The sequence below is a fragment of the Crocodylus porosus genome, unplaced genomic scaffold, assembly GCF_001723895.1.
Source record: "Crocodylus porosus isolate Cpor-Errol unplaced genomic scaffold, CroPor_comp1, whole genome shotgun sequence".
NCBI lineage: Eukaryota > Metazoa > Chordata > Crocodylia > Crocodylidae > Crocodylus > Crocodylus porosus.
The window spans coordinates 19702118-19725301 of NW_017728911.1; the positions used below are offsets into that span (position 1 = coordinate 19702118).

The window sequence follows — 23184 nt, forward strand, 5'->3', positions numbered from 1 at the left end:
CCTGCTTCCAATGGCAAGTCTCTATGCCAGTCCTACTAGTACTGATACAAGGCAATCATCCATTAGATTCAGAATATGGTGCCAGTATTGGCCAACTCAGCTACCATGCCCTAACATTAGAAAGGTTGGCATATGTGCAGACTGAACAGTTTAGCCTCTCGAGAGTACTAACAGCAACTGCAGACCAGCAAGGCAAAACTGCAACTGCTATTCAGGCTTGAAGAGAGAGGAAAGGGGAGAAATAAGCTTTCTGCCATGACATGGGGGTATTGGATTTTGCAAATAAAATTTAAGTACCTCTGGAATCTCATGCTGCATTGAATATAATGTGCTTCTGAGATTTCTAAATAGAAGTGAGGGAAAGAGGTGAAGGTATGAGGGTAAGTTACTGGGTCCTCAAAATTTACTTGTCTGTGGGAGAAGAGAAACCTTGTTACTTGTTAGGCAGCTGTTCAAGGACACTTGTTTGGGCAGTGAACCTGAAAACTGTGGCTAAAGGAGTTCTTCATTAATAGGAAAGACCTTTGCTATTATTCTTTGATATATATTGTGAAGGTTTACCATGAGGTATGCTTCTCCTAAAGTCATGGGCAGCAGTTGACTGAGGTGCTGTAATGTGAGCGTGTAACTGCTTCAGAGTGTGGTCATACCAGGCAGTTCTATTTCCAAAATAGAAATCTGACTTTCTCATTTGAACAATTAAATCTGAAAGCTAACTAGCAACTCTTAAGGTTGGTTATCGGACATTTCAAGTTTTTCTCAGGATTTCAGTGGGAAAATACTTTTTGTGGTACTTATGTCTGAGACTAAATTGTTTGGGCCCTTTTTTGCTCTCTACTCATAGTTGACTTTTGGATTGGGTAGCATCACTCTGTTTTAATGTACTGGATTTATTGGTGTGTCTGAATCTCACTTAGCTTAGCACTTTTGCAATTAATACAGCTTCCTGCTGTCTACAGACACACTACCACATCTTTTTAATTCTACCACTTTCTTGTATAATTGAGAGGCAGTCTTAAATACTGAATGCAAATAAAAATTAATACATACCTGATACAGGTTCTCTGACTTTTACTAGGTCAGATCAGAGTTTACAAGAATTGTTTTAAGTCGGCACGTAACTCAAAATAAGTCTTTGACAGCTCATTTTTGTTTGCGAGTGCTGTCTGGGTATCTCCTAAGTTAGCCCAGAACAACACGCAAAGAAAAAGTAGTAAAATACATTTGAAGGTGAGTTATTGTTGTGACTTCAATGACCACACTAATTTAATGAAGTATCTGAATTGGAGAAACATGGAGTTGGGTAATTAGATGCAAAAAGAGCAAGAGAGATGGTGTGGTGTTGTTGTTATGAACTTATGCCTGAAAAATCCTCTTGCATTGCTCAAGCGTTGGACAGGGGTAGACCTTCAAACACTGAATGGTTCAATGTGTAATACTTGGATAAATAATTCTAAGTGAATTATTTTTATTTTAGCCCAAACATGAACCCCTCACTATCTTCTGTGACCTCATGGGTGTGGAGTATGAAGAGATGTCTCACTGGCTTTGCCATAGAAAGCTTGCTACTGCCACTGAAACCTACATCAAGCCGATTTCCAAACTTCAGGCTATCAATGCCAGAGATGCCCTTGCCAAACATATCTACGCTAATCTCTTTAACTGGATTGTAAATCATGTGAACAAAGCTCTGCATTCTGCTGTAAAGCAGCATTCTTTCATTGGCGTGTTGGACATTTATGGGTGAGTCTGTGTATCGGGGATACGTGGGGTTATGTAAGTATCTCGTTACAAAGAGCTGGTGTGTAAGTTTGTGAGTGTATTTAGTTTGTATCACTATATAAAGAAAACTACAAAAAAAAAAAAGCTATTGATGGGTAACTGTGATAAAAAGACATCAGTGAGTTATTTGGTATTTGCTTTAAAAATGTTCCCCAACATAATATCTTCTGGCTTTCATAACAGGATATTAGACTTTAGCAAATTTGCATTTGTTAGCTCCTTACTGTCATATATTGGTTGCCCCTTGTAGTAGCTGCTGTCACACTTTTTTTTGTTCTTGGAAAAGTTGATGATGTGTCCTTTTTCATCTTCAGGCATGTGCTGTAGTTAGGAGAGGAGGAGTCAGGTGCTCTACCATTTGATTGTGGTGTGACCTACTAGATGCCACTGACTGTTCTTTGTAAATTTGATCAGAGCAAATTTAAAATTACAGGGTCATTTATTATTCCTCTACATTATATTAGGAATGTTGAAATGATTTTGTTTCGTAGGTTTGAGACATTTGAAATAAACAGCTTTGAACAATTTTGTATAAACTATGCCAATGAAAAACTACAGCAACAGTTCAATATGGTAAGTAGAAAGTTACTTGTACCTGTTCCCTCCACTTGCCATCACCAAAGTCCATTTTCTTAATTGGGTTCCCAGTGTCACAGATAAATTCCTTCAGTATATTAATCCACTGCTTTAGACACAAGCTTGAGGGGAGCAGGGGAGGTCAAATGCATCTAGAAGTAAGATTTTAAAATTCTGATCACAGTAACAAATTATCAGACAAAAGCAGTGCTTTACAGCTAAGATCCTGAGCTGGCTTGTTAATACTAATATACATAAGTCAGTTTGGAGTCAGTCAGATTTATATAAGCTCCACTGAGAACCTCTTCTGTGGCTGCAGACATTCATTGCTAGAAATCTACCACTTACATTTTCCTGTGGTTTGGTGCATGCTGGCAGTGTTTTTTAAGGGTACAGCCACTTCCTAACATAGAGTAACTGTGGTGAGAGGAGCTTTTTCTCTGTTCTTAAGGGAGCACAATTCTAACATGTAACATCCCTCCTGACCTCATCCTCTATGACAATTTATAATTCTGTACCTTACCTAAGTCATGATGAATCAAATTATTTTCACGAGGGAGACTGCTAAAGTTCTGCTGGAATGTTTGACTAGCTTTAAAATACATATAGTTAAATATTTTGGTACAGCAGATTGTTCTGGGGAGCTGAAATTTTGTGCTGCAGGGTGACACCATTTCATGATACTGTGCGCTAAGCCACTAAAATAGAGTTTCATATTTTGTATTGACTGGGTTTTCTATAAGTCTTCAGGCTTTACCTTCTTATACCTCATGATTAAAAAATGCACTCTATATAACTATACATGATTCAGTTCTGCCATCAGGTATTCACATGTGGGAATGAGTGGGAAATGCTTCAGTGTATCCAAGGGCAAAATTGTACTCAAATAGGTGGGGGGGAGGGGAATAAAGTTGAAAAACATCACGGTACCAGAATCAGTCTCCAGTATTACTTGAACTTGATACTCCAGTGGTAAATTGAGCTATATATGTACTACATGCTTGCTAATTCTTTTAAGGTAGAGTGACTGCTTTCACATTTTTCTTTTTGCATTTGGATAGCTAATGTATGATTCTTTAGTCAAATTATATTATTCAGTTTCCTATGAGGAATTAACTTACCATGTAATGCAGCTGCTAAGTGATTTAAATGTAGAGTGGCTCCCAGGAGCTGCTTCTGAAGAGTGTCTATTTTTGAAGATACTGTGCAAGCTAATATAATAAAAAAGGATAGACTGCTGTCTTAGTATAGTTCTCTGCTATCCTAGTGACATATGCAGGAGATCTGCAGTGTATGGATAGACTTCAGCATTGAATTAAGAGGGCAGGCAAGGGCAGGTCAGAGTTTGAGTTTTGCATCTTTGTTATCCAGGTGCCTCTAAATGTTATCATAAATGTTCATGTGTGTTGCGTTATATTCTACATTTATTTTTTGGAAGTCATAACAGTTGTACTGCATACATTATGCTTTAGGTGCAATACAAAACATAGTATAAACTAGAGGAAAGAAAAAAAAAAAAGAAAAAAAGTAAGGAATCCGTTTAAAAAAAGAGGATCTTTAGTGTGTTTAAGGCTAAAGTTTGCTGGTTGAATATTTTATTACCATGATTCCCACCCCCCAGCTTTCACTTTCAGTATACATATCTTATTAAGGGTGTGCATTTTTAAAAATATTTTTTGTGAAACATTTCACAACTTCATTTTTAGTGATGTAGTGAATCCAGATGAATGTAACCTTTTCGGTGTAAGAAGTCTATTTGGCAAGGTTTTGACACAAAAATCTGATCTAAATCAAACATACATTTTAGTATAAGGGCTATTTGAGAACAAATGGGTCTCAAATAGTCTCTCTGAATGGAAAACATGCAAGTTGTTAGGATCTTTATGAAGCATGGCAAGATTTTGATTGATAAACATAGTTGTGTTAGTCTGAAGTTAGGTAGAAGGCAGGGTAGATTTTGTAGACTATATATCTACTTTAATCAGTCTGTAAGGTGCAAATTTACCCTGCTTTCTACTAAGATCTTGAATGCCAGCATAGCCTAATTCATATACAAATGCAGGGAAAGCATATATTACATATCTTGTTGGTTTTTTAAGGGAAAAAAATCTATAATAATTTTGGAACAGTATAGTGGGGAAAAATAAACAAGCATGTGTATTATAGATATTTCACATGCCTTTGTTCACAATGTGCATTTCCCTTTGATATGTTGAGATAGGAAGAAAAACCCAGCCCCCAAAAAAGTGCCAGAAGGAAAAGACTTCTTGCCCTTCTTCCACTTGTTCATTAAAGTATTAGTTCCATTTTAACTTTCTTATTACTCAGTAGCCAGGTCTAAATTGCCAAGAAGCAATCAAGTTAGAGGCCATTGTATTTGATATGAATTTTTATACATGGATATTCTGTTTTTTTTTCTTGTAGCATGTGTTTAAGCTGGAACAGGAGGAGTATATGAAGGAACAAATACCATGGACTTTGATTGATTTTTATGACAATCAGCCTTGTATAAACCTCATAGAGGCCAAAATGGGCATTCTAGATCTGCTAGATGAGGAATGTAAGGTAGGTTTTTCAATAACTGTTACACTGGAAGCTGCATGCATCTCCTGTTTCTATGAACTTTATGTGGTTCTGATAGGGAAAGGTCATCTGTAGTTAACTGTTGTTTTAATGATGGTATTAACTTTTTTGGATGGGGGGAGAATTGCAGGAGAATAGAAGTCAGGCATATTCACTCCTTTCATCTTAATCCACATATCTAGAACTCTGGTTGGAGCTCCAACCACTCCATGGTTTGTCACTGCCACCTATCTGGGCTCAGCAAGTGCTGCTTTGCCACCCTTGAATACTTTTAGATCCTTGTTGCTGCAGTTATCCACTTTGGTTCCTCCCAAAATATTTTGAGCTTTAAGGCCTTGCATGATCCACCTCCAGGCAAGCATGCACATGCATGTGTGCATACAGACACTTCTCATCAAATCTGTACAGCTGAGCAATGGTGCAGGTCCTTATCAGTTATTAATCTTGGAGCACCCCTATACCTTCCCCATTGCCTGCATTATATTTGGCAGGGGATCCTTATAAATATTTGCAAAGCCACTATGCTGCCTTTCTTCAAATCCCACCCAAACAGTCTTACTCCTGAGCACTACAAAATACTGGATACTAGCCACAAGACATCCTAAGGATGCTGCTGTTTTTACTGAGACTAATGGTTTCATTGATCGTATTCTTTCCTGCCTCCTTCCAAATGTTTGTATATTTTCTACCTGTTGTCTTTTTTCATAAATTAAGATTATAAAATCTTTGGAGCAGGAACTTCTTTTATAGCACATGGCTGTTCAATGTCCAGCTTAGTAGAAACCCGACTTGGGGTTTCTTTCTGCTACAGCAGTATGAACAGCTAATAATAGAGGCTTTCCAGCCTATTTTTTGATAAGGTAGTTTGCATACAGTAGTTTTGTTTTCAAGTTTTCAACACTGAGTGCATTGTTGGCAAAAAGTATGATCTATTTACCTCTGTCTTCCTGTTACTGTTTCCCTTCTTGTAACTCAAGACACTAGTTTCACAAGTGTTGTCCTTACTGTAAGTATCCTCAGTGAAGTCAGTGGGGCTAACTGTTTTGGTAAGTAGTACCTGTGATCGATGGGTTACATCCAAAATTAGTTACCACAGTTCTGTCATTAGTGTAGAAGAAGAAATCCAAACAAATTCAAATAGAATTCAGTAGTTGTCCCCGCTATCATGGTGCCACCTTTTTGGTTTGTTTAATTCTAATAGGTGCTCAGCATGGTGTAAACTGTATTTTATAATTCTTTTACGTAGATGCCCAAAGGCTCAGATGGCAGTTGGGCCCAGAAATTGTACAATACCCATTTGAATAAATGTGCACTCTTTGAAAAGCCACGGATGTCAAACAAAGCTTTTATCATCCAACACTTTGCTGACAAGGTAAGGGTTTTATTCCTTTTCAGTAGTTGCACAAAAAGCTCTGTGCTTGAGTTAAAACTAAATTTGCCAAAAAGTAATATAATTTAGGGAAGTGATCCTCCAACCTTTTTAAGTAAAAGATCACCTCTGACATTTAAAAGCAACCCAAGATCTATTGTGCCTCTCCCCGGAGATGCGTCTGTGAGGAGGGAAGGGGGGGCACATCAAGGCAGAGGGAGAAAAAATTATTTGGGGGTGCGTCTCCCCAGCAGGTAAGTCCCATCCGGCCAGGGCCCCACTCAACTTACTCCTTCTTCCCCTGCGGCACTGTCCCTCACCGCAAGGGCCTCAGCCTTGCCCTCACCCCTTCCCTCCCCCACAGACTGACTGGCTGGGCTGGGGTGTGTGTGCATGCATGCATGCATGTAGGCACTCAGCCCCCCACCTCAGCCTCAGATTGACCCCAAGAGGCTCCAGGATCTACCGGTGGATAGAGATCCAATAGTTGATGACCGCTGATTTAGGAGATTCAGAATAACCTGCCATTGCTAATAATAGTGGGGTTTCATCCGAACTGGCTTAGAGTGCAGCAGGTAACTGAAAACTGCATGGTACATATATATTCAAAGATTGTCAGAAAACTTTACAGGCTAGTAAAGTTACTGGCTAGTAATCTCGTTTTGTAGGGTCCATACTACTACACTGGTTTTATAGATATGAAACTAAGAAAGGTGAATTTAATTGTATAAAATCATAGAGCATGTGAGAGCATGTGTGAACCAAGAATGTAAATGCAATCTAGTAATCTCTGAATGCATGCTAAAAGTCCCAAAGAAATTTCATTTAAAATACTTATAAAAGTTCTTAGTTTGCATACGCTAAAGAAAAAGTGTATCTGATTCCACAGAATTTGTGGTCTTTACTTCACTCCAGTTTGTTTCCTCTGTAGTATTTGAATCAGTATGTAAAAGACGTGAAACCCTATTTTGCTACTCTTTTCTGTATGCTAGTCTCAGTGAAAACATATAGTTAACATGCCTGATCCATGAACTAGAAAGATGGAAAAGCAAAAAAGACAATTAATGAAAACCTTCATAAACTGTTAAATACGTTGAACGTGACTTGTAGGGGAAAACGCTTTCTCTGAACTCCACACTGAATAGATTGTTCAGTTTAGTTTGGGGAAGTCCATACTGTGGCTATCTCTAAGCCTATGTAGGACTAAGGCATTGCCAGTGTTAAATTATATCATCTTTCACATATCCACTCATGATCCCATGCAGAGATTTTGAAGGAAAAATAGTAAAAAGATAGCAAGTTTTCTAAACTATATATCCAGTTTTACTGCTTGTATTTCCTGAAGAAATAAGCAGAGCTCTTTACTTCCCTCTAGTGGTAATGTTTCAGATGTGATCGGTAAGGTCCTAGCAGACATTCAGTTAAAGATGTAATGGGATCTGACCTGTGCATGGCAGGAGCTGTGATTGTGTGATTGGGAATGAGATCCAAATCGTACCATGTGGCTGGTGCAGGGAGAAGAATCCAATCAGCTGATTGGGGCTGGCAGCCTTGGGACTGCATGGGAGCCAAGGGCTCTGGTGGTAAAATGGGAACCAGCCACAAAGTTGTTATACATTTTTTGTGTGATAATTTTGTGGGTTATTCCCTGTCTTACCACACTATTAATGCCATGAACATGTGGCTGGGGTTACCACTTAAAACAGGGGGTGGGTAATTATTTTGGGCAGAGGGCTGCTTACCAAGTTTTGGCAACCTGTTGAAGGCCGCATGGGTAGCCCCGCCCCCTAGTCACAGGAGGAAGTCCTGCCCCTGACCTTTGTCACCAGAGGTCCCTCCCCCTGCAAGTACTCCTTTCAGCAAGGGGTTTTGTCATCTCGGAACTGGAAAAATACCAAATAATATAGCAAACATCTTGTATCAGTACTAGTAGAATTTCTCAGTCCTAGTAGGACTGGCATAGAGACTTACCATTGGAAGCAGGCATAGATGAAGGGTTTAGAGATGGAACTTCTCCTCCCCCCCCCCATATTCTTATCTGAATTTCCCTGTTGGGTGCCGGCAGGCAGGAACATCCCCAGGGGCACAGGCAAGAAGGCTCTGCTAAGCATGGGGCTTCCAGTGGGAGGTGCAGGGGTAGGAGGGGGCTGGGGGCAGGGCCGGACCAGGTGGGCTTTGCTTCTGGGCTGCTTAGTCCTGTCAGCTTCCCTTGGGTCCTACTGCCCCGACCCCTGTCATCTTTGACAGGCAGCCAGGAGCAGATAAATACTAATTTTCTAAATTTTTTAGGGGCCCCGCAGGACAGGTAGAATGGGCTGGGGGGCTGGATCCAGCCTGTGGGCCATATTTTGCCTACCCCTTTCTTAAAATGTGATTACCTGCTTAACTGCATCTGAACATGTGATGTCTGCCAGGGACCTAAGATGCATTTTCAAGGTAACATTCAAAATAGGGATTATATGGTGAATAGGCCTTGTATAGGAGATGAATTTATTTTTGCCACAGCCCTTAGAATAGTCCCAACATGAGAGCATTGCTGGGCATGTATGATCCCTGATGGATGTTCCATCTACATCACCAACTGTGATAGTCAAATTGCTAAAGAGGTCATTGTTGCTCTATTAAAGTATAGATCAATTTTAACACAACCTCCCCCTTCTGTGGTTAGTTTGAGACCCATAGCATGAAGCAGCATATTTATATCTATGTATTTTACAATATTAGCCCATGGATTGTTGCCATTTTTTTTCTTTTTACCAATCCTTGGATCATCTGTTGAGTTTGTTAGCCTGTGGCTACCTTTGGTCCATGAGAATCCCTGTCCCTTTTAGGATAAAGGAACGAATTAAGAGGTTTTACGTGGGGATAGTTAGAGAACATAGACTTTTTATTAGCACTGAAGAAAGTTGCTTATTTGAGTGTAGAGGAAGGCTTTGGCTCACTGGCTGAGGAACACTGTCTGCAGCCTACAGCATCTCATCTAATGAGATGGGATATCTATTACTTTATCGGCTCTGGCTTGTGTCTGTTTATCAGCTATGTTAAATGAAACACAGAATTGAAGTGGCTCAGCCCATATTCTGGTTCTTAATCTTTCTAATAACCACTCAGTCATGCTGGGTTACCATAGGTGTTTTTGTACCAATATATTTTCTCTAGTTATGCCTATATGTAGTTTAAAATTTGAAAGTTTTTATTAGGATGTAATTTTTTTAAATTTCCAGGTTACAACTGATGAGTCCTGTACAAATGTGCTTCTAATTAAAGAGGTTTTTATAGAATTGTTGATTTGTTCGCATTTTCAGGTAGAATATCAATGTGAAGGTTTTCTGGAAAAGAACAAAGACACTGTCTATGAAGAACAAATCAAGGTCCTAAAATCAAGTAAGGTTAGTATCAAGGATTTTTTTGTATTAATACAAGATATGAGTTGAAGGTTGATATAATATGAAGGTCTTCTAAAAACCTTAGAATTTTGTTTTAGAATAAATGACCCTTGAAGCTGGTTATAGTGTGTATTTACAGTAAAAGCCATGTTAACCGTCACAAGTGGGGAATGGGGGTGCCAGTAATCTAAAAATGCTGGTTTCCTGAGGCACAGCAGTTTCTGGGTGGATACGAGGGAGGGAGGTGGGAGGTGGCAGCAGCCACACACAAAGTGGGGGATGGCGACAGATGCACGCGGAGCAGCAACAGCACAGGTTGGTGGGTAGCAGTGGTGGCCACCGCGTGCAAATTTCCTCCCCCCTCACTCCCCCACTGCCTGCTGTTCCTGGCCAGCTGGCTGGAAATTCCAGTTACTAGAGTGCACTGGTTACTAAAATGCTGGTTAACATGGCTTTTATTGTATTTAGTTATCTGTCCATATTTAGCCATTTTTTTCAGTCAGAAACAATTGGGAAACTTGTTTTGAAAACTATAGACAAGAAAATGAATTGATATGTTTGAACCTTTTTTAAATTGACTTACTTATTTTCAGCTGTACAATAAATTTTCAGTAAATACCACTGTAATTTTTCTCAGGCTGTTTAGAAAGGGCAACAGGGAATCTCAGTGGATCATAGTATAAGAGACTTAACTGGACATGTCTACACATGCCACTAATGTACAGAAATAAACTGCAGAGCTTACTCCACAGTTTATAGCTCCTAGGCACACCCTTTACATGTGCGTCTGTACCGCATAACATTAAGCCAGGTTAGAGCAGACCAGGCTGGCATGGAGTCCAGGAGATCAGCCTGCCAGCCCAGAGCTGCTTCAACCAGGCTCAGTGTGCTGTGTAAGGGCTGTCTGAGGCCCCAGGGTACTTCAGTGCAGGGCTAGCCAGCAGGCTGCCCCTGCACTGAAGCACCCTCATGCCCCAGCCAGCTAGGTTGGTATCTTCATGTGCACTACTGTGGATGAGAGAACTCCTCAGCAGGGTAGTACCTGTAAATAAACTAGTATTAATTTCCTGTGTCCTAGATGCTGAGAAGTTTACTGCACAGTTAATTAGTCAACTGTGCAGTAAACATCTCATGTAGACATACAAACTGTTACCTTCTAAACTGCACAGCCACAGATTTCTAAATGTTGTGAAAACAGGCGAGGTCTTCCTACCTGCTTGCTCCAAAAGCCAAATGAAAGAGAGAAAATCAGTCAGGGTGGTGAATCTTGCTTGGTCTGGAAACATAAACCAGTCTTTACTTAGCTTTTGAAGCTTGTAAAAAAAAAAAAAAAATAGAACTGTTCCATTTAAAAACTTGCTCCGTGTTGTGGAGTGGTTAATTATGTTGTCTTTCTTAATGAGAAGGATGCTAGTGATTAATTTCCTAAAATGTAAATAGAAGTAACATGGTATTTTCTTACTTCAGGGACTGCGAATTTGCTAACTATAGATTCCCATGTGAATTAGCATAATATACATAAAATTATTAGTATAGCTGATCACCATCCTGTCAAACTAGGGTTGTGTGAAGCTTTGGTCCCTGATTCGATTCGGTGGCTGAATTTCCAAATCTGAATCAAATCAAGAGACCCTTTAATGTCTCCAAATCGAATTGGAACCCTCGGAAAGATTTGGAGATTCGGATATAGACACAGGTTTAAGTGTTTTTTCTATATACCTCTGGGTACCAGGTGGCTCGTGAATGCTGCCATGGTGGGGCCATGGAGAGTTCCACAGGAATGCAGGGGGCATGCTCAGAAGCAAACCAGAGGCACTTCCAGTCCATTTCTGGGTCCTCCGGGGAGTGCATAGGGGGGCCCCTCTGCATCCCCCTGCTCAGGAACTGGTGCCTCCTGGGTCTGGGGGGGCACCAGGGGTCCCCTTCAGCCAATTGCCAAGCCAGAGGGGCGCAGTGGGGCTCCCCACCGGACCTGGAAGTACAGGAAACCCTCGCTATTTGCAGTTTCAGATATTCTATTTGAATGCTGAACCTGCATTTTAAATACTTCATACGCTTACAAGAGCTCCTCAGGAGCTCTGCACTTGTTGCCACCAGGCTCCCACCATTGCCATCGGAGCCATGCCTTTCCCTCAGCCACTGGGGGCATTGTGTTCATGAACACTGTGCCTTATTTGCAGATTTCGCCATTCGCGGAGGATACAAGAATGTATCCCTCATGAATGGCGAGGGTCGCCTGTACTTCCAGTCCATTTCCAGGTTCATCGCCAAGCATGCGAGGGCCCCACCCTGTGCTCCTGTTGGACACTGTATCTACTGCAGCATCACAGCATTCATGAGCCATGCCTAGTACCTCAAGGTATGTAGAAAAAACATTTAAACCTGTCTATGGCCAAATAGCTGATTCTTCGAATCAGCATTGACTGTTCAGATTCGGTTTTGGTCAGTCGAATCGGGGACAGTGATCCAAATCAACGAGTCTAATCACTGTCCCTGATTTAGGCTGAATCTGAATCAACTACATCTTGTTTCACACACCTGTATCAGAAATCCCTGTATTCCATGTGTTTGTGTTCTCAGTTGGGATATAAACATGAAGTATCCAAAGTTTTTTTTGTATAACGATAAATCTTTTTAAAAATTCTGTTCTGAAACAAGCATTTTCTTTCACTATGATATCAATCTCTCTGCTCACATGAGCCACTTCAGTGCCTTTTGGGAGTTGCAACTCTCCATCTTTCATGTCTGTGTTCTTTTGCTGGACACTGCTGCCAAGTTACAGTACATCAGCCACATAGAGAGACTGATGAGCATCATGGGAGGCATACGCTAATCCATAATGGGAAAATAGGAGCATTAGAAACCTGGAGGAGAAGTCCCAAAAAGCATGACAGTAGTTCAGGAAAAGTCAGAGATTAATGTCAACTTAACCTGTCTGGCAAAATGAAACGTTTTGATTTTTCCCAATAGAAATTCCACCAAAACCTGCTTTTCTAGAGAAAAAGTCAATTGTGAAAGAAACCCATTTCCCAGTGGGAAAATACTTCATTTGAAATTTTTCATTTGGCCCTAATTATTAGCAGTTGTTCACAGTAGCTTTACATTTTCTGATTTAAGTTTTGACATTAATATACTTTTTTTTTCTTGATGCTGTTTTCTTGGCTCACCATACATGTTCACCAGAAGGTAATCGAAAATCTAATATGTCATTTATAATTTCAGTCACGCTTCCTTCTGCATCACCATCCCATCCAGAGATTTACATGTTTAGCAAGAAAATTGCTCTCCTCTCAGAGTAAACATATTTATACGGGAGGGTTATGTAATGCAAGCGCTTAAATATTGGCTGCTCTAACAATCTGTCCACAGCACTAGTGCATGCATTGTTCAAGTAATATAATTGTTCTCAGTTTTCATGCTTTATGCTGGCATGTTATTAAAATTTACCTTGTCATGGTTTTGTGTCAAAAGAGATGGTTCTATTAGATTGTTAGCAGCATGTCTGTGAAATTATCTGAAATATCACAGGGAATGGAAAATGCTTTCCTCTTTCACCATACATGATTTGTCTGCCCTTTGATCAATACTTTTTTCCTTTTTTTTTCTTTCTTTTTTTTTAATTGAGCAATGCCACTGCCCTGGGAAACGAAGAGGTGTTGAGACAGGAAAAACAGTATAGACTCTGTCTGTAGTGCCCCTTTTCTACAATATTATCTTTAGCAATATCCTTCAGTAACAATGGTAAAGAATAGCCATGTTGTATTAACTCCCTTTCCTATACCTTGAGATGATGCCTTAGAAAAAGGTATCTTTGAAAAGAAGTCAACCATTTTTACGTTGTGTATTTGATTCCTCAGAAGTCTCAGTGCATCAGCAATCTGGAACCTAGGAAGCATCTTTATTATGTTGGTCCATTAGTAGCAGACTCACTGAGATAAAGATTTTTTTATTTATATCACATGCATTTCTTTACTTGACTTTTGGAGGCCAACTTATCTTCTGTGAAATGTCTCATGCAACCTATGGCTCTGGGTGGGTGATATTTGTCTTTCTTTTGGTTCTTGAATCTCAGACTACTTTTAGCACCTTTATTGTAACTTTCCATTGTTCAGGAGAGTTACATGAGTCACAAATGTTGGGCTAGCAGAACATATTTCTCAAGTTATATTGACAGCAAAAGAACATCATCTTGTTGCACAGCTTGTTTCATTGAAAGTTTGCACACTTGTCAAGCCTTGTAAGATGGTCAAATATTTTTTTTAAGTTGCCTGTGGCTAAGTGCTTTATAGTCATGAAGGCCTAATGTTCCTACCTGTTTGTGATGATGAGAGATTCTAAGTTAAAGACTACTCATTTTTAGATAGACGGGTGCAGGTTTCCTCATTCTGACAGTGCTTCTGAGGTGGTAGCTATCTGCAGAAAGACTTGGCAATGTTCCCTATGGTTATGATCAGGAATCCTTGTTTTATCTGTTTAAAAATCACAGCTTCTCTGGATTGGGATGTGGAGGCTCGGTGCTGCTGCTGCAGTCATTGCTGCCAAGAGCCCCACGCCAGCCGCACTGCCAAGGTCAGGCACCCCTTGCCTGTCTGGCAGTAGCAGGACTGATGGTGTGGTATTGCGCCTCCCTGCTGCTGCTGGGCAGACAAGGGCATCTCACCTTGACGGCACAGCTGGTGTGGGGTTCCTGGCAGTAGTGGCAGTGGCACCACGCCTCCCCACCCTATTCTGTGGTCCCGCCCACTGGGCTGCAGAGACCCCGGGAGGGAGAGCAGTAGGGCAGGGAGCCTTGACCCTCCATTGGGCAGCCTGCATCCTCCCCCGCCCGTGTACAGATCTGGAGGGGGCACATGCCCCCCTGTCCGGGAGCACAGACAGCAGTAAGGAGCCAGCCCCCTGCTATCCCTGTGAACTCCCCTAGTCAGGCCCCACAGCTGCGCATTCCTACCCCAGCTGGGCAGCACTCCCCAGCCCAGCCACCAACCCTACTCCATTCCCTCCCTCACCATGGCTGCCTCAGTTTGCACCCCCCATGTCACCTATACCATCCCCACACATCGCCTTTACCCCCTTCCCCCCCTGTCCCCAACTTACCTGCAGGCAGCTGGGAGAGCTGCTCTTCACCTCTGCTTGGTTATATTGCTGGTCATATGCGCATGGCACCCCATACATCCTGTTCCCCCCAGCCCCAGGCATTCCCTTGCAACCTGGAACTGCCAGTCTGCAAGGGAAATCCTCCGGTTTCCTGCATTTTTCTCCTTTAGAGGGAAAATCTGTGTTTTCCTGTGGCAGACAGAAAACCTGGATCCCTAGTCGTGATATAATTACAGGTAGCTGTTAGAGCCCCGTTTGGTTTTGTTGTATTTTATTAAGCGTTTGGCTTCCTTCGTCCCTCAAAATGACTGTTAAAGTTCCCAGAGATTGTTAGGGAATTTTTTTCTCCATTCCTACTCTACCACATAAAGTAGATCTTTCAGCTTGGTAAATATATCTTCTTTCTAGCTAGTAATTTATTTCAGAGTTTTGAATAGAATTCTTTGGTGATGTCTGTTGGGTCATTCAGTCCCTCTGGCTGGTAGGTGTGTACGAAACAGGCTTGATTTGATTCAGATTCAGCCTGAATTGGGGACAGTGATTTCATTTGTTGATTTGGATCACTGTCCCCAGTTTGATTTAGCCAAATCTGAATTCTGCAGATTTGATGCTGATTTGGACAACTGGTGATTTGGCCAGAGACCAGCTTTAAATGTTTTTTCTACATACCTTGAGGTACCAGGCACAGCTCATCCACTTCTGGGTCTGCCAGGGAATGCATGGGAGTCTCCCTGTGCCCCCCTGGCTCAACGATCAGCCATGGGGGGACCCCGGGTGCCCCCCCAGACGCACTTCTGGCCCACTTCCAGATCTGCTGCTGAGCATGCCGGGGCCCCCCATGCTTCTGTGGGACACTCCATGTGCCCCAGCATTGCAGCATTCACAAGCCACCTGGTACCTAGAGGTATGTAGAAAAAACATTTAAAGCTGTATTTACGTCCAAGTCACTGAATCTTTCCTAATCTCTCCGAATTGATTCAGAGGTTTATTTCTGATTCAATTCATAGAGATTAAAGGGTCCCCTGGTTTGATTCGGATTTGGAGATTCAGCCACTAAATTGGGCCAAATCTCCGCTGAATCGAATCGGGGTGGAAGCTTTGCACAGCCCTACTGGACAGCTCTCAAAGGAACTAAGTGAATGCACCATGGGAACATCAGGAGAAGTTCTAGCTTTTGAGTTGTCCTGTGTAGCCATGTGTCTGTTCTGATGAAACAATGCTGCGTCAGTCCACCTGAGTTGTGTAGGTCTTGCTTACCGTATGTATGAGATTCAGTGAAGTTGGAATTAGATCCAGAAAGAGAAGTGTTGATCACAAATATAAACAACTTCAGCTTTAAATTACTGTTTTCCACACCACATTGCAAATGTGCTCTCTCTTATCTCCTCTTCCCCTTTGGGAGAAACAATCTTTACAGAAAGCAAGTATGGATTCCAACCATTCTGGATCCTTAGGAAAGATTATACTAATACTTTGTACTTCAGTACCCATCAGATGTTTTCATAAAAGGATCTTAAAGTCATTTTAAACTATCACTTTTGTCTATTACCTCTTTAAGGTAAATAAGTAGTTATACCTCTTTTCTTGATCAAAAGATTCATTCACTTTGTCAAGGTCCCACAGACACCTGCTAACAAAGCTAAGAGAAGTGCCTAAGTGTCCTCTCTTTCAGATCCATGTATTGCCTGTTAAACAGCATTTCTCCCTTTCTTGAATATTTACCCTCTCTCATTCTGACATGTTTCATTATTCCTACTGCTTCACTAGTTTAAGCTGCTGCCAGAGTTATTTCGTGATGAGGGGAAGGTCCTTAGTCCCACCTCAGCAACCACATCAGGTCGCACACCACTGTCCCGAACTGTTGTAAAACCAGCCAAGACTAGGCCAGGCCAAGCAAGCAAGGAACATAAGAAAACTGTGGGACATCAGGTGAGTTGAACCACTGATTATTTCTATTAGAATAAACTCCTCCATCTCCCTTTCTTTCCCTGTTCCCCCATAGATTTAGTCCTACTTTGGGCTGCTATTTCTTAGGAACATTGGTTGGAGGCTTTCTATCTAGGCTGTTTGTTCCAGTGGAGGGTTCATCATCAAAGTTCACTCAGTAGCACAGTGTTTGATCTTCTCCCTTTGTTTTTAAAATATAATGGAGCCTTTCATTTTTTTCACACATGCCTCACAGACCGACAGTGGGACCTTGATTAATTAAACACTTTACCTGAAGAATGGGGTACCTAGTTTTCCAAAATACTGACAAAAATCTGTAGAAATACTGTGCAACTCCTGTAAAAGAAGCTGCCTCTTGCAGAAATATGGGGTTTGTTTGTTTTAAATCATGGTGTTTGTTGTGCTCATGTCATCTACTTTCAGCACCACCTCCTCTCTCAGCCTTCTCTGGCCATGCATGAGAGCAGCTATTTCTGCATGTCAGAAAATCTGTCCCAAAATTATTCATTTAACCTAAAACTTAGCAAATTTTAAATGAAATATTCAAATCCATGTGGTCATAAGGACAGTTTCACAGCCCACTACCTTCCAATTATGGCTGGCTAAAGCAACAGGTTAGATATGGATGTCTTGCACCCCAGCCTCTCCCAGGAAAGTTCTGCAACCCATTGCGGAACTAATAACTACTAGGAATAGGGCACAGAGTAAGAAAGTGAAAAGGTTTCCTAAGATTGTCATGTTTTACATTGGGATTTAATAGATAGCAACTTAAATTACACAGGAGCCTTGTTCAGACCCTAGGTTTTATACACTTGTCAGCTTGTACCAGTCCTTTTGCAGTTGTGTTCGGTATTGTCTCAAGCTACCTGTGGGTGTAGTTTCAGGTATATTATTTTAGAACAGACCAGAGGCACACTGCACCAAGTAATGAGATGGGTCCCAGCTGTGTGACGCCTTTATCAGGGTTGGACAAAGTCCTCATTTGAGAGGTAGGGCTAGAGTCTCTTGGCCATAATAAAAAGCATACATAAATGCATACTGTGAATGGAAGAGTTTTATTCTCATTAAGCATACTCTGCAGAAGTCTTACTATAACATCAACGGCACTTCCAGCTTCTAAGCAGAAGTAGGATGGGCACTGTTTCTGCCAAGGCTGTGTAGACAAATTGGATGTTAAATCTTCCATTTGACATAGTTATTTCTCATTAAGGTATGCACTTGGCTAAAGTCATGTTCCAGTTGCTTAGTATTTTAACATGCTCAGATTATTACTAATTTCAGCTGTAACATGCAAGGTTGGTCCATAAAACCTATGCTGCCTATAGAAATGTTCAATACAAAATGTATTCCATTTTTACTCTTTAACTTCATATTTAGATTCTTTGGAATTTTATGCCCAAAAGCTAAAGCACCAAACCAGTTACATGTAGTCGTCATCGTATACTGTTGAGAAAATTAATGTAATAGATTCCATGTGCCTGCAAAGTGGAATGTAGCTAGAAATTCAGAATAGCTGTCTCCTTAAATTGCAACACGCCCGCAGCTTGCGCGGTTATATTTGCCTGTCGGCAATTAAAGCATTTGTATTGCAGATGGCACTATGATTGTGAATGATTCTATAGGAGTGTCTCAGTAAGTATGAATTGCTTCCAAGTACTACTACAGTGATGTATCTTATTTTACACTAGGACAAGCTTCAACCAAAATGGTCTATTGACATTTGACTTTATTTTGGGTCTAATCTAATAACAGATGTTATGATTTAAACCAAGATTGAATTTCAACATATTGTGTAAATTCCTGATTTTTCTCTTTTTTTCTTTGTAAATGCAGTTTCGCAACTCTCTTCATCTGCTGATGGAAACCCTCAATGCTACAACTCCCCACTATGTGCGTTGTATTAAGCCCAATGACTTCAAGTTTCCATTCACGTAAGTTGGCTAAGTTACGGTGTCTGAAGACAGAGACTTAGCTATGAATTCAAGAAGAGTGCCTGGTGGTCTTTGAGGTCTGGACCCAGTGCCTGTTGTCACTCAGCAGTAAAATGATGTGTGTTGATAACATCAGGATGCACCTCACAAAAGAGGATGTTTTGGACTTAGTGGAGATAAGTACTGGCCAACACATACATTCTTACTATCCAACAAGAAAACCTGCAATTTTCTGTTCTGAGTTGATATAAGAGCTCACACTCTTAAATAATCTGAAATAATGACAAACTTTTTTTTTTAAATAGGCTTTTATAGCCCTAACACTCACTGTTTCTGGACTTTTATTTTCATGCTCTAGTCACTTAAAAAGCCCACCATCTGACAAATGCTTTATTTTCATATGCAGATTTGATGAAAAGCGGGCAGTACAGCAGCTCAGGGCTTGTGGTGTCCTGGAAACGATCCGAATCAGTGCAGCTGGCTTCCCCTCAAGGTAGGCTTGCTAATTTGGTTTGTTTTTAACTGCAATCATTTTCATCAAGTTATTTCCATTATATGGTCAACACCCTTTCTATTTCTTGGAACCAGGTGGACATATCAAGAGTTCTTCAGTCGCTATCGTGTCCTAATGAAGCAAAAAGATGTCCTTAGTGACCGAAAACAGACATGTAAAAATGTCCTGGAGAAGCTAATTCTGGTAAATGTAGTGTTTTAAAAAAGTGTTGCTCCCCTTTCTATGAATTTCATAATAGCTACACATTTTTTTTCCTTAAACTTCAAACAGCAGCCAGCAGTAGCTTATGGGAGTCATAGTCCCTCTGAATGTTATGGGTTTTTTGCTGAAATGAAAGATGCTTCTCTGCTTTTAAAGCAGGGGTGCTCAACTCAAGGCCCACAGGCCAAATCCACCGCCTGGTGATCACTTGGTTTGTGGGGCTCCCCACAAGTCTGAAAATTTGGCTGCAGGGGAGTGTGGCATCATTCCCCTGCTGCCAAGTTTCCAGACCAAGGGAGAGCTCCCCCACGAGCCAAATATTGTGAACCTGTGCACTAGATCAGGTGCACAAGGCAACATGGTACCCAATCTCGTTGTGCAGGGGTGATGTAACCCAATCCTGGCATGCAGGGACAGCATGCTGACCCTGATATGTAGGGTCCAGTAGGGTCCCACATCACTCATCTGGCTTCCCAGGGCCAAAAGTTTGAGAACCACTCATTGTAAAACTTTGGAAATACCACAACTTACCTTTGCAAGGGATAATTATTTTTATAGTTAAATTAAGAAAGCTGTTACTTGAATTAATGCAAATTACTATTGCTGCAATATGGGATCTGGATTAAACTTTCCAGTCCATGAATGTCTGGAAGACAACAGTATTAAGCATTGGTGGGATGTGAGTAGGGAGGGTTCTCACCTCATTTAACAGCAAGGTGTATTAGCTTTCAGAGTATATTTAATCTGAGAAGTCTATCATGAAGGAATAACTGCGTGTGTGTGTACATTGATTCTTCACTGTCCCAAATAAAAACCTTTTCAGCCTATCATCCATTTTTCAGCCACACCTTTCTTAGCATTCTGAAACCCTGCCATAGTCCCAGGAATCTCCTGATATTGTTCTATGGGGGAGTACTAGGAAGAGACTTTCCAACAAAGGAACACAAAACCAATCAGTGCTTGAGCTGTGCATATAAAAGGTTCTTGGCTTCAGGGTGGAACTAGAAAAAAATGGGAAAACTAAACAATAAGTTTGTCAACCCAAAACAAATTTTCTGTTTTTTGGCTTGAAAACCTGAAAAAAAAACAATTTGAGGTCAAAAGAAACTAAATAGAATGTGAATGTGGCATTTACCCCAGGGAAAATCACATTCATTACAGAAAATATCAGTTTTCAATTCTGTGATGTGTAAAAGCTATAAAATACAACCCCCTTTTTCATGAAGTACTTCCAAAAGTATTTAGCTCTAAACATTCCTCAAATATTATTCCTTAATATTTCACCAGTTCTCCAACAACTAATTCTGTAAAAGTGTGCACAGAAAATAATAGAATGAAAAATCTTGCCCCTTTTAAGTAATTGTTAAGAGCAGGTTTAGCTGGAGTACTATATGGTATGTTTTATCTCTCTTTTTTTCAGCCTCTGAGACTTTTTATCGATCATTTTTTAATCCTGTTACTGGTCATATATTTCCTTTGAATATAGGACAAGGATAAGTACCAGTTTGGTAAGACCAAAATATTTTTCCGGGCTGGCCAAGTAGCATATCTGGAAAAAATAAGGGCAGATAAGTTGAGAGCTGCCTGCATCCGCATCCAGAAAACGATCCGAGGCTGGCTGATGCGTAAGAAGTACCTGCGCATGAGGAAGGCAGCTATTACCATTCAGCGATATGTCAGAGGCTACCAGGCACGATGGTAAGTGGCACATTAGGGGACACTTGCTCTAATCTTGATGCAGATCCCTTTAACTAGGGGATTTCACTATGAGAACATCTTCTGTCTCCTTTTTATATGAATCATTTAGGAATCTAATTTTCAGCATAATGAAGGAAGCAGAGTAGAATCTGGGTTCCCATAAGTACAGTACCTGCTACTTTTGTCCTTCAAAAAAAAAACAAAAAAACCCCCATCTCCCAGCTGGGCACTGCCAAATACCTACTTATTTTCTGTTAGAGGAGGGTTCTTGCTGCAACTCAATTCTTACCCACTGTCTTGCTGCCACACACGCATAGTCAATTTTCCCTGACGCTCAAAAGGTGATCATGGTTCCACTATTGAAGAATCAAGTTCTCAGGCCAGGATGCAATGTAGAAGGGGCAAGTAACATAGGGGTGCATGGCTGGAGCAGCTGACTGAGGGAAACAAGTCAACAGCTGAGGTGAGGAATCAGCCATGCGAATATGGATTGTATTTTGATGTACTTTGTGAGTAGTCTTTCAGGAAGGCTAAGGGTTAAAGGTGGACCCTTTGTTGAAGTGTTTTAGAAAACATAAGAAGAGTTTGTCAGTTCCTCACTGCAGCTCTCCGAGGATGAGACAATGTTTCCTGAAGGTGATAAGGGTCAATTTTCTTACATACCTGGGTAGTAGAGTAGTAATGTAAATACTGTATCATGGGCAAAACTATTCATAAAAGAGAATGAACAGAAAATTTAGCTTGAAAGAGCAAGTAAAGTTTTAGGACTAGGTGAAAGGTATTTGTGATTTATAGATGACATCCATAATTATTTCTGCTGTTTGTTTTGGTCAGTTATGTCAAGTTCCTGCGACGAACTCGGGCTGCCACCATCATTCAGAAGTTCCAGCGTATGTATGTGGTTCGCAAAAGATACCAGCGCATGCAAGCTGTCACTATTGCTCTTCAGTCACTCTTACGAGGTTACATGGCCAGGAACAAATACCAGCAGGTAAGAAGACCTAACATTTAATTGGTGCCCCTCTTGCTTTTTTCTTCAGCTACTTCTACATTAGATCAGAATGATATTTCTGGACTGCTCAAAAATGCTTGTGCATACAAATTGTCATACCTCATGCACACTCAGAATATCCCTACATGCACTACAGTAAAGTATCTGAATATATGGATGCCAAGATACAGTTATAAGCCACTTGGTAATTAGGGGTCATGGTCAATATTATTCACACAATTATTCAATCCCTGATTTATGTCAAAACCTAAAATTAAGACTGTATCAGAATGCTTGTTTATTTTGCTGCTAGTGAGCAGGCTCCTGATAAAATAGATTATTGAGTTAATTCTTTTTATTTTTACTTATACTGGGCTTAGTTTATTGAAGGATTGATCAACTTTGTCTTAAAATTATGATATGACATTTAGAATTAAAACTGAACAGCTTTTATTTTAAAAATTAGATTTTTCTTTTAAATGTTGCAGGCCTGGAAGCAGAATTACTGTTCAGTTGGCTAACATAGACAACATTTTTCATGGCAGTTTTGTCTCTTACTACTCTTTTACAAAGGTCAACTAATCATTCACTGAAAAGTTGTCCTACAGAGTTCTGTTTCTTCTCTCGGTGATATAGTTTAAAAGTATAGACCATAAATGCCTAGCAATAACTGTTTAAAATGCTTCTCTCATATTTGATCAGACTGTTGCAGTGAAAGAATTTCTCCACATTTTACATTTGTGTAAAAGAAAGTGATGTGTATATTCTTGTGCACCAAGTATGGCAGCTGAACATAGCATCAATATGAAGGTTGTGAAAATGAGCGGTCAGCAGGTAGATAGAAAAATTTCTTCACCTGTACACATTCACTCAGTCACCTCCTATTCCACCTGCTATACATTTTTCTAGTGTACATAATAGTACTTGGTTTAACTAACGTTTCATAGTTTCTAGGGTCAGAAGGGACCTGAGCAGATCATCAAGTACGACCCCCTGCCATGGCAGGAAAGAGTACTGGGGTCAGACGACCCCAGCAAGGTGTTCATCTAGCCTCCTCTTAAAGACCCCCAGGGTAGGAGCCAGCACCACTTCTCTTGGAAGTTGGTTCCAGA

At 40.7% G+C, this 23184-nt stretch overlaps 1 protein-coding gene across 10 annotated transcripts in view; it reads left to right on the forward strand.

Annotated features, from left to right (window-relative positions):
• The window catches only part of MYO5A (myosin VA), a 193418-nt gene that overhangs the window by 119708 nt on the left and 50526 nt on the right, over window positions 1-23184 (forward strand). For 5 of the 10 annotated variants that reach the window (XM_019533553.1, XM_019533557.1, XM_019533559.1 and 2 more), the window contains exons 10-21: window positions 1478-1743; window positions 2274-2355; window positions 4783-4923; window positions 6188-6313; window positions 9616-9699; window positions 12880-12882; window positions 16558-16719; window positions 18571-18668; window positions 19075-19161; window positions 19257-19365; window positions 20870-21081; window positions 21916-22072. In XM_019533553.1, coding sequence (XP_019389098.1) covers window positions 1478-1743; window positions 2274-2355; window positions 4783-4923; window positions 6188-6313; window positions 9616-9699; window positions 12880-12882; window positions 16558-16719; window positions 18571-18668; window positions 19075-19161; window positions 19257-19365; window positions 20870-21081; window positions 21916-22072 — 1527 coding nt within the window. The remainder of the gene's footprint in view (window positions 1-1477; window positions 1744-2273; window positions 2356-4782; window positions 4924-6187; window positions 6314-9615; window positions 9700-12879; window positions 12883-16557; window positions 16720-18570; window positions 18669-19074; window positions 19162-19256; window positions 19366-20869; window positions 21082-21915; window positions 22073-23184) is intronic. The other 5 variants (XM_019533554.1, XM_019533558.1, XM_019533560.1 and 2 more) reach the window with 1 other exon arrangement.